Consider the following 12,171-nt stretch of genomic DNA (forward strand, 5'->3'; position numbering starts at 1 on the left):
TGGCTTAGCTAAGTCTTTGCAAACATACGGTCAGCATTAAATTTCTCAGTTGTAGCGCATAGTCCTTCTTCTAGCATCATTTTCATTGACCTGTTTCTCATTCTAAAAACCTTCACAATTGTTTCCAAAACTGTTGAAATTGTGAAGAGGCTAAGGTTACATTTCTATTTAGGGGATTTACTATTTCTTTACCCCCCCCCCCCCAAAAAGGCAAACAACTCATCTTTTCACATACGAGAGTGATGAAGACAATACACAGTTCTGAAGGATGCTTAAATTAGACATCCCTAAAGCATCTAATAGTGACGTGTGGCAATGTTGACTATCTTTCATTTGCTTATACTTTAAATGACTCAGTTTGAACTGTGAAAGAACTGTGAGTTCTGATATGACAGTAATGATGTTTTTAACTTTCTGATGACTTAACCCTCCATTTTTTTTATTTATAACAGAAATTGTCGTGCCAAATACATACCAGGAAATGCTCCAGGGACTGTGTGGAAACTTTGATGGAAGACGCAACAATGATTTTACCACTCCAGAAGGAAGACTTCTGGGTGATGTAGAATCATTTGGCGAAAGTTGGAATTTGAAGTCACTTACACCAGCTTCAAGATTCAGGTAAGACATAGATTATTTTATAGGCATTACTTATATATTCTAGAATTTTAGATATTATACTATGTTTTAAATCACATTCTACTTTAAGTAGCTTGTACGCAATATAGTCTAATCTAGTGTGTGTGTATATGTATAGATAATTTTTATTTATCTTTTCTTTTTCTTCCAGGCGTGACACTTTGGTAGCCTTGCAAGAGGAAGATATAATATTAAACACAGGAGATAATTTTGCCTGCTCTGCTTCTGGCCTAGCATTTATGAACAGTTCTTCATTCTGTGGAGTTATGAGAGACATCAATGGCCCATTTAAAAACTGTATCCCATACGTATCCCCAGAAGACTTTATTGTGTAAGTAATCCATACAAACATTTTCAGGGCCCCTAACACTTAACAAAGAAGTCCCCTTAACCTAAAACTTTGAATTTATACTTCTAAACCCTGTAGACATATGCCCACTCCTCACTGGTAACTTATTGCCATCTGTAGCCTAAGTCCTTACCATGAATAGGCAATGGCTCGATGTGCCTAGTGATGCATTCCCCTTTTCTATATTGTCATGCTATTGTTACTGTACATTGCACTGGGTTACTTACTGGTATGTGGTTACTGTGTTTATAGGGACTGCATATTCGACACCTGTGCTGAGTTCCAGAGCAGGGAATTACTCTGTATAAATCTTGAACAATACTCTATTGCCTGTCAGCAAAACGAAACGATAGTTGATGACTGGAGACAACTCACTGGTTGTGGTGAGTAGCTAAACATTACAAAGTTTTTAGTTGTCTGGTTCAACTCTCATAGTCCATTTTATTTCCTGCCCTTCTGTTAAATTGAAATAATTAATATCTTAATAACCTGACATGATGGGATTTTATTTTGTTGACAGCAATAACTTGCGGTAGCAACAGTTTATATGCAAACCGCATGAATGCCTGTCCAGCATCCTGCAGCAATATGGCATCTGAGTCTGAGTGTGAGGTACCTTCCTGTGAAGGATGTCAGTGTAAACAAGGCTACGTTCTTAGTGGTTTTGACTGTGTACCATATATTGATTGTGGATGCACCTTCGAAGACAAGTACTACAAGGTAACACCACTGATGTAATAAAACATGCACCTTATGGTACTTTGACTCTTGTACCTCTAAAGAAATCTGGACTATGCAATGTTAGAAGGAAAAAAATATTTGATTATTTGGATTTTAATCCTAAAGAAAGCAAGAGGAATTGTGGTTGGCAGCACCTTCTAGTCCAATCTATTGTAAAAGTAGTTATTTATGGCTCCTATTGGGGTCAATAATAGCTTAAGAGTATACGTATTTACAAAAATCTGTTCTACGTAACTGAATAGGGTAGTTTCTGAAAATACATGGATTCTTACAAACCCTATTCAGATGTATGAAACAGCCTTAGAAATTTCTCTAATAAATTTGCAAAGTGTGAACATACAGATACAGCCGAATTAATGGTTAATGCATTAAAGGGGTATTCCCATCTGAGACAATGGGAGCATATCGTTAGGTCCAACCGAGAATGGAGCAAGGATGGTGGTGGCCATTTCCCTGGGTCCAACCACCACCATGCACTCTCTGCATACTAGAGAATGGGAGCGCACCGCGATTGCGCGGCCACCGCTCCCATTCATTTCTATGGGCCCAACAGAAATAGCTGAGCCACTGCTCTGCTTTTTTGGGCGGCCCCATACAAATGATATGCCCCCACTATCTGAGATGGAAAGAAAAAGATAACTAACTTTTCAATGGATTTTAATGGCTTTTGTCATGAGATAACCAAGATAACACTGTGATGTGTTATTATATTAAATTTTAGCTTGGCTACGTCTATACTCTAAGGCAGCTAAAAGTGGTCTTACAGGTTTAGATTTTTGGCAGATAAAGACAATTCTCTGAAACACAATTATTTTTCCTCCTGACCTGATTTATGTCCCATCTATTATCTTGAGATAGGATGTCAACCATACCTGCTAAGACAAAGCATTATCTTTGATCTGTTCTTTGCAAAAATCTTAATATTTATGACCTTCTATTGACTTCTAGTGAAATATGAAATGGAATATTTAGAGTCATGCTAATTGTACAAGCATGATTTGGTATAAAATGGCACATGACAATGATGCAAGGCTTTGAAAACATAAAAAATACAATAGAGCTTATCTGATATCTGCTCTGTTTCCAGAAAAGGGAAAGCTTCATCACAAATGATTGCTCAAAGAACTGTACTTGCTTAGACACCTCATCTGTGATTTGCGATTCCATGGAATGTAAACCCGAGGAGGAATGCACAACTGCCAATCAGATCCTTGGATGTTATATCCGTAAGTAGCTTTTGTAGATAATTACATTACATTTTAAGAAGTCAGAATGCAAGTTAGGGTCGGTTCACATGACATTTTATGCCTCCGTTTAACATGTACATTACAAAAAAAGGATACAAAACCGCAGCACACCACGTTTTTGTAGCCTGCACAGTCCGGTAAAAAAAAACATATACTTTTTTTTACAGGGGTAAAAAAATAAAGTATACTTTTTTGAATGGAACTCTATGGCAAATGGATTCCACTCTATGGCATCAGTCCGAGGCATCTGTTTAACTTATACGTTTTTGTATGCGTTAAATGGATGTTAAAAACCGTGATGTGAACCCACCCTTAATAGTACAGAGTTATAAGATTTGTTTATTAATGTTTCTTTCCCTTCAATTTTACAGCAAGCCCGTGTCTAGAGAATCCTTGTCAGAATGGAGGTACCTGTATGGAGACGCCAGGAGTAGGAAATGCCACCAGTATTAGTAGCTGTTTGTGCCCTAGTACTCACACTGGATTGTACTGCGAGGATGAAAAGGAAGGTATGTCCCTGCTTAATAGTTACTTGAATACAAATACAGGAAGCTATGTAGATATTTTAGATATTTCATCCTTTAAAATTATTTTTTATAGTAAAAATATAATATGAAAAACAAGTCTGATTGCTGAGCATAGCCTATTACAAATATGTGATATAGTTCAATAGCTGTGGGTAAAAGCCTATAGAGTAGTACCATTAGATATCCTTGGTTTGGGGGGCACTCGGTTATCTAGTGCTGTATAGACTGATATTAGTATACAACTGTAAATTTATTAAACAATACATAATTTATGAAACATACATGGATGTATGGCATTCACCATGTGCACAGGATCAAAAATACACATACACTAAAAACGGTTGATCAACCTCTTGTAATAATACAAATAGGTAAAATGAAATATGAAGAAAAAATTTAATATTAGGGGAAAAAAATAATAAAAAGTCAAAAAATATATACAAAATTTAGAGGCAAACTATATATATATATATATATATATATATATATATATATATATAGCAAACAAAAATAAAGTAGCAGCACACCACTACATACACTAACAACCATCTTGTAATAATAAAATAGGTAAAATGAAATATGAAGAAAACAATTATAAAATATTAGGGGGAAAAAATTATAAAAAGTAAAAAATATATAAAAATGTAGAAGCAAACTTGATATATCTTTATAGTAAATGTATAGTCACTTGTGAAAATGTCACTTTAATCCTCTGGTGTATGGAGCAGGGATATATTTGGATGATAATCCTAGTTGTATCAGTCCTGGTGACACATAGATGGCGCTGGTATCTATTAGTATCCCAGTATTGTGTTAACAGGGTGGGGGTTCTTTCAATTGTCTCCCAGTCAATATATTCTTTGTTGTAGAGAAATATTAGTCTCTTGTATATAGTACCAATCCCATATTGTATTTAGCAAGTAAAATGTTGTTGTATTTGAGGCTTATAGCCTATACATTACCGTTCCTTGTAGCGCAATGTTAACGAGTCCAAGTTAGTGCTACTGCCAGATGTGTGCTGTTTCCTCTGCTGCGCTCACCAACTCATAGTGTGGCATCCCACGTGATCGGAAGCTGCAGCTTCTTTCACTGCTAGGTACCATACGCGTTTCGGAGCTTAGCGCTCCTTCCTCAGTGGCCTGCAGTGAATGATTCAATGGCTCTTTTAATAAGGTGCTCCTTCATCTGGGGGATGTCCCCCCCCAAGAAAGGGGGTTGCAGCAAAGAAGTGGACAGGATTGTTCCAGTTTCTGTTTGTATAGTACCAAGCTGCATGCATGCTACATAAACTTATGTTGCTAAGTAGAAGACCGCTGCTATACAGTATGTTACAATGCAGTTTATCATAATGATATACAGATATATATTCTATATGTATACCAGGAGAAGTGTAAAGGAGTAAAAAAAAAATTATGATAATAAAATAACGCAATTGCATTTGTGGTGCGTTTATGAGTGTTACTACAACATTACATTTTATAAAATATAAAGAATATAGAGAAATATGGAGGGAGAAAGTGTTTCATAAACCTGCAGGTATCTTCCCTTTATAGGTGTATTATCCAGAATATACTAAGTTACTTTGTACAGTGTACCTCATTGTTGCAGGTTTATCATACCCACAAAAATGAGAAACACTATACAGTACAAAGTAACTTAGTATAGCACTAACTTGGACTCGTTAGCATCGCGCTACAAGGACCGGTATACAGGTGAAAAATTAGAATATTGTGCAAAGTTCATTTATTTCAGTAATGCAACTTAAAAGGTGAAACTAACATATGAGATAGACTCAATACATGCAAAGCGAGATATTTCAAGCCTTTATTTGTTATAATTTGGATGATTATGGCTTACAGCTTATAAAACCCCAAAGTCACAATTTTGAGGTGCCCTTTGCTCAGGGGGTATGGAAAAATTAGCTGACTAGAGTGTGACACTTTGAGCCTGGAATATTGAACCTTTTCACAATATTCTAATTTTAAGTTGCATTAATGCAACTCCTTTTAATTTGCATTACTGAAATAAATGAACTTTTGCAGAATATTCTAATTTTTCGAGTTTCACCTGTATATTGACTGGGATACAATTGAAAGAACACCAGCCCTGTTAACACAATACTGGGATACTAATAGATACCAGTGCCATCTATGTGTCAGGACTGATACAACTAGGATTATCATCCTAAAACACTATATCCCTGCTCCATACACCAGAGGATTATTGACATTTTCATAAGTGACTATACATGATACATATATATATATATATATATATATATTTGTGGGAGGAGCTGCTAGAGCCCGGATAGGCATGCCTATGGACCGTCCCTACCCGACTGGCTGGAGTGTGCCCGATGCCAGTGACGAGGTAAGGCCTGAATAAGTGGGCCACCCAAGAGGAAGGTATTTAAGAATGGGATGGGAGGGAGGGCAAGAAGCCGGGCGCCCTTCTGCTTGTGGGAGGGGGTTTAAATGGGGTAAGCGCGCCCCTCCCACAAATACAGGCTGCAAGCAGCCTTCAATACTTGTGGGAGGAGCTGCTAGAGCCCGGATAGGCATGCCTATGGACCGTCCCTACCCGACTGGCTGGAGTGTGCCCGATGCCAGTGACGAGGTAAGGCCTGAATAAGTGGGCAAGAGAAATCGGCAAGTTGCAGGGTATGAAGTATTTATTGAAGTATTGTGCGGCCTATAATGCCAAGGAACAGAAGGCTCGGGATACTTCCGCCCGTGGATTTGGGATGTACCTTGAAAAGCAGGATGATCTCCACCGACCCATCTTACGGATGATGTGCGCTGGTACCTGGTGACTGGATGCTGCCGACGCCGCCCCTATTCGAAATGAGTGCCCGGATATTGCGCTAGGGTTGTAACCCAAACCTGCGGCCAGGGTGCGGATATTGGAGATGAACATGGTGGAAGACAGGGGCTTCCCGTTAACTGGGAGTAACAGGCCGTCCAAAGCGGGAGATTGAAGGGAGGCCAGGAGCTCCTGGAGCACCTTGATAGGACACCAACAGTTAGACGTAGGGTAAAATTCCACCTCCGTGGGGGGACCGGTTTGACTGGTCTTGGAGAACGGAATGGACAAGACAAAGTGGTCGAAGTGCCATGCGAGATGCCGTCTTAGCAGGGTCGTTCGGGAGATGGTGTTGCAGGTGAATTCCCCGGGCCTGAGGAACCCATAGAACCCGAGATACATGGCTGCCTTCGTAACGATGCTTGCAAATTGGCCAAAAGGAAGCCCATCCAGGGCTATGGATAACCTGCGGAAAAGCTCACCTGAGACCGGCTGCCTGCGCACCTGGACTGCCGTGCTGACCTTCTGAACGCCCCTGAGGGTGGCTTTGATGGCCTGATTTGAAAAGATGGATCTGGCCGAGGGGTCGCTGAGCATCCGGTGGTGCTGGATGCCTGCCAAATACAGCCTGATGGTATTGTATGAGAGGTGGCGGTGGGAGTGGCAATGGGCTATGAACGCCATGATGAAAGTGACCTCGTCTACGTTCCCCTGCGGGTGAGTGTCAGCAAAGCGTCTAAACATGCTGAACCCGGTATCATAATTCCTGGCGGTGCTGGTGGCTAGCGACCGCCGGATCAATGACTGCACGGTTGCGACCAGGGGCTCTAGTCCAGCAGGAGGGCGCTGTAAGGTGGAGCTGGAACGCCGACGGGATCCGCCTCTGGGAGTTCCTGGAAGAAAGTATTGAGATTAAAGCGGGACAGGGCGTCAGCTGCCACATTCTGCGCTCCCTGAATATGGACCGCGAAGATGTGGAAGTTACACTCCAAGGACAGCCAGACAAGCCTACGCAACATAGACATAATCCTGAGATTTTTAGCCCTCCCCTTGGAGATCACTTCCACCAGAACCTGGCTGTCCGTCCTCAAGATGACCGATTTGTTTGCCCAGAGCGGACCCCAGACGTGGGCTGCCGCCACAATGGGGTATAGCTCCAATAGTGGCGAGGACCTCATGGCCCCCGCCTCGGACAGGAGCTCCACCGGCCAACTGCCGACCAACCAGTGCGGATAGAAGATCGCCGCGAACCCGCGGGAGCCCGCGGCGTCGGTGTAAACCGTGGGGGAAGCCGCATTCGGGGATGGTACGAACAAAGAAATGCCATTCCACCCGGTCAGGAAGGTTCGCCACATCTTAAGATCTGCCATGGCGGGACCGTCCAGCCGGACGGTGGAGTCCTGATCAGGAGCAGCCGGGAGGAGATTGAGAAGCCGCGAGATGAAGGACCTCCCCTGTGGCATGATCTTGAAGGTGTAAGGAATCCTAACAGGGACTGGAGCTCCTGCCTGGACAAAACTCCAGAAGAGGCCGCGGAGGAAACGGCGGACTTGATCTTGGCCAACTTGGCCGCGGGGAGGCTGGCCTCCATGCGGACCGAGTCCAGAGTAATGCCCAAGAAGGTAACCCCCGTGCCTGGACCCTCTGTCTTGGCGGCTGCCACCGGGACCTTGAGCCTGGCGAATAGCTGGAGCAAGCTCCCCAAACCTGATGGGGGGCTCTGGGGCCTCTCGATGATTAGGAAGTCATCTAAGTAATGAATGACCATTTCCATCCCCCCATGATGGACAAGGATCCAATGTAAGGCACAGGCAAACTTGTTGAACAACCACGGGCTGCTTTTAGACCCAAATGTAAGGCGGTTAGCAAAATAAAACCTGTCTGCCCACTGCAACCCGTAGTACTGCCATAACCGAGGAGGAAGGATGGGGAGTAGCTTGAAGGCATCCGCGATGTCGGCCTTGGCCAACCAAGCCCCCTCCCCAGCCAGCAGGATGAACTGAATGGCCTCGTCAATGGACGAATAGGACATTGAGAATTCCCCCGATGGGATCAGGGAGTTGAGACTGGGGATCGGCGACATGTGTGGAGCAGACAGGTCGTATATCAGACGCTTTTTATTTGATGCTTGTTTTGGAGACTAGACCAATGGGGTTGATTCTCCACTCGGAAAAGGGAATGGTTTCAAACGGGCCTAGCAGGAACCCTTTGCGGACCTCGTCCCGCAACAGAGTGGCCACCGCCTCTGGATCCTGTATGGCTGACTGCAGGTTCCCTCCTTCCCAGGAACTTTGCGGGAGGGCAATGAATCCTGTGTTGAAACCCTTCTCGAAACCGGTGATGAGGAACTCCACTGACTGGCGATCCGGGTGATCCCGTAACAGGATGCCCAAGAGCTCGACGTTGATGTCGGACAGTCATAGAGCCTTACGTTGCCTCTTCGGGCAGCTGGAGCGGGGGTGGGCCCTGAAGCAGAGGGAACACACATGCAAAGCTCTACAACTGTTGAAACCACAGCCCCCGGCATTAAAGTTGTTGCAGACCTGACTTTGGCCTAAGAAGGTGATGGGCCTGCCCAGCTTGTCGGTGGAACCCTGAGACCGTTGCGCGCCAGAGGGGCCTGGCTGGGAGCTTTCTCGGGCCGGGGTGGGAAGATTAGGGCACCTGTCGGCCGTGTGCTGGATGGATTGGCATGAAGCGCACGTGGGGGCCTGCAACCCAGCAAAATGACGACAGAATAGCTCCATGTCCAAGCTCGCCCAGTCCGTGATGAACTGGAACTGAGCGAGGGCGGCTGCCGCTTTGGCTGAAAAATACCTGTGATAGTCGTAGAAGTTCTTTCCCCCGTATTTGTACCCTAAGTCGGTGACTTGGTATAGGTAGGAGTCCAGCTCCTCACGTCTGTGTGGCTGGACGCTGCAGATGGTATCTCGGTAGAGGCTGAATGCCAGGACGAACTCGGGGACCAACAGTTTCCGGTTCAGGCGGGAATCCTTGGCCCGCATGACCACCGAGACCTCCCCGCAGTTGATGACTTTATTCTCCAATACGTCTTGTGACGCAATGAGAATGGACGCCAGGTTGACGTCCCTCCCCGCCAGGATGTCCTTTTTAAGGTTTTCCGGAATGTAATGCGAGGGGGCAATCTGGGGTCTGACACGGACCGTACCTGGCGTCAACTCTTGGGACGTAGACGGCAAGACCGGACGTGCTGGAGAAGGCAGGGCCGGAGGAGGCCGGGACTCCCACTCCCCCATCCTAGTCTGGATATCTGCCACCGAACCTGCCAGACTGGCGATGGTGGCCTGCAGCTGCAGGAGGGTCAGCTGGATCGATGAGGGAGAAGGCTCCTCGCTTGACCCTGATGGAGCCGTCATCAGGAGCCGGTACAGCTCCGCTTTTCTTGCGGTGGCAGGATGGTGAATCCCTCTCCGTCTGAGCTCCGCTATCAGTTTCGGAATGGTCCAGCTCCTCAGGGAGGGGTTGCTGGCGCGGCCTGACACGGAGGTTCCGGCCAAGGACAGATTCTCCTCCGACTCAGGGACCTGCGACATCTTCAAGCTGCATGGAGGAGGTATGAAGGTGACATATGAGACTTCCTTCCCCCCCCCCCGGGAGCCCGACCGAGAGCTACAGGGGAAATAGTTCTCCTGACCGAATGGCGTTGCCTGCTACTTACCTTGACTGAAAGGGACCACGCTACAGACTTCTGTATGAGGCAGAGACCTATGAACGGGAGCTTATGACAACGAATAGCTAAATGCGGTGATAGGTCGTAGCACAGCCTTGCGGCTGTATCTTACCTGAACCGGGAAAATAGGCGCAACGACCGTGGTTTGCTAGAAGCTCTGGTGGTTGCGGCCCTGCTTACGAAAAAAAATAAGCCGTGTTTTAGGGCCGCGACCTGCTGGTCAGTGAACCAACCAAACACCTGAGCGATTCAGGGAACCGTTGCCCCTGAGCGATTCCGGGAACCATTGCACCTGAGCGATTCCGGGAACCATTGCACCTGAGCGATTCAGGGAACCATTGCACCTGAGCGATTCAGGGAACCATTGCACCCGAGCGATTCAGGGAACCATTGCACCCGAGCGATTCAGGGAACCATTGCACCCGAGCGATTCAGGGAACCATTGCACCCGAGCGATTCAGGGAACCATTGCACCCGAGCGATTCAGGGAACCATTGCACCCGAGCGATTCAGGGAACCATTGCACCTGAGCGATTCAGGGAACCATTGCACCTGAGCGATTCAGGGAACCATTGCACCTGAGCGATTCAGGGAACCATTGCACCTGAGCGATTCAGGGAACCATTGCACCTGAGCGATTCAGGGAACCATTGCACCTGAGCGATTCAGGGAACCATTGCACCTGAGCGATTCAGGGAACCATTGCACCTGAGCGAATCAGGGAACCTTTGCACCTGAGCGGATCAGGGAACCATTGCACCTGAGCGATTCAGGGAACTATTGCACCTGAGAGAATCAGGGAACCATTGCACCTGAGCGATTCAGGGAACCATTGCTCCTGAGCGAATCAGGGAACCATTGCCCCTGAGCGACTCAGGGAACCATTGCACCTGAGCGATTCAGGGAACCATTGCACCCGAGCGATTCAGGGAACCATTGCACCCGAGCGATTCAGGGAACCATTGCACCCGAGCGATTCAGGGAACCATTGCACCCGAGCGATTCAGGGAACCATTGCACCCGAGCGATTCAGGGAACCATTGCACCTGAGCGATTCAGGGAACCATTGCACCTGAGCGATTCAGGGAACCATTGCACCTGAGCGATTCAGGGAACAATTGCACCTGAGCGATTCAGGGAACCATTGCACCTGAGCGATTCAGGGAACCATTGCACCTGAGCGATTCAGGGAACCATTGCACCTGAGCGATTCAGGGAACCATTGCACCTGAGCGATTCAGGGAACCATTGCACCTGAGCGAATCAGGGAACCTTTGCACCTGAGCGGATCAGGGAACCATTGCACCTGAGCGATTCAGGGAACTATTGCACCTGAGTGAATCAGGGAACCATTGCACCTGAGCGATTCAGGGAACCATTGCTCCTGAGCGAATCAGGGAACCATTGCCCCTGAGCGACTCAGGGAACCATTGCCCCTGAGCGACCCAGGGAACCATTGCACCCGAGCGACTTCAGGGAACCATTGCACCCGAGCGACTCAGGCGACCATTGCGCCTGAGCGATTCAGGGGACCATTGCACCTGAGCGATTCAGGGAACCATTTGCGCCTGAGTGATTCAAGGAACCATTTGCGTCTGAGTGCTTCAGGGCACCATAGCACCAGACCGACTTACGGAACATTTGCACCTGAGCGACTCCGAAAACATTGCACGTGAGAAACAAGAAAACATTGCATATCAGTGAATCAGGAACATTGCACATGGGTGAATGGAAGGGACATCCCTGGGTGATACCTGAAGGCATTGTCCCTGAGCGATTCAGGGCAGACATGGCGCCTGAGTTGTACAGGGAAGATATTGCGCCTGAGTGATGCAGGGAAGAACATTGTGCCTGAGCACTTCCGGTGAAGACCTTGCGCCTGAGCGATTCAGGGAAGACATTAGCGCCTGCGTGATTCAGGGAAGACATCTGCGCCTGAGCGATTTTAGGGAAGACACGTCTGGGTGATTTAGGGAACAATTTGTGCCTGAGCGACTCAGGGACGATAGCGCCTGACTGATTGCGGAAGTCATTGTACTCAAGTGATTACAGGGGAATTTTCTTAATTTTTTTTTTTTTTTTTTTTGATGACCCAGTGCTTGAACAAGATGGATAAAGTGCATTCCTGTCTCTACATGTTCTGCCATCCTAGTCTTTGGGGCTTTAAAACAGAGT

The 12,171-nt window shown here is 46.3% G+C and overlaps 1 protein-coding gene across 1 annotated transcript in view; it reads left to right on the top strand.

Moving 5' to 3' along the window:
* The window catches only part of LOC122935325 (zonadhesin-like), a 36,809-nt gene that overhangs the window by 18,479 nt on the left and 6,159 nt on the right, over positions 1 to 12,171 (top strand). Inside the window, exons 17-22 of the mRNA XM_044291090.1 lie at positions 453 to 621; positions 791 to 970; positions 1,241 to 1,371; positions 1,509 to 1,708; positions 2,817 to 2,955; positions 3,348 to 3,485. Coding sequence (XP_044147025.1) covers positions 453 to 621; positions 791 to 970; positions 1,241 to 1,371; positions 1,509 to 1,708; positions 2,817 to 2,955; positions 3,348 to 3,485 — 957 coding nt within the window. The remainder of the gene's footprint in view (positions 1 to 452; positions 622 to 790; positions 971 to 1,240; positions 1,372 to 1,508; positions 1,709 to 2,816; positions 2,956 to 3,347; positions 3,486 to 12,171) is intronic.

Source organism: Bufo gargarizans, chromosome 4, assembly GCF_014858855.1.
Source record: "Bufo gargarizans isolate SCDJY-AF-19 chromosome 4, ASM1485885v1, whole genome shotgun sequence".
NCBI lineage: Eukaryota > Metazoa > Chordata > Amphibia > Anura > Bufonidae > Bufo > Bufo gargarizans.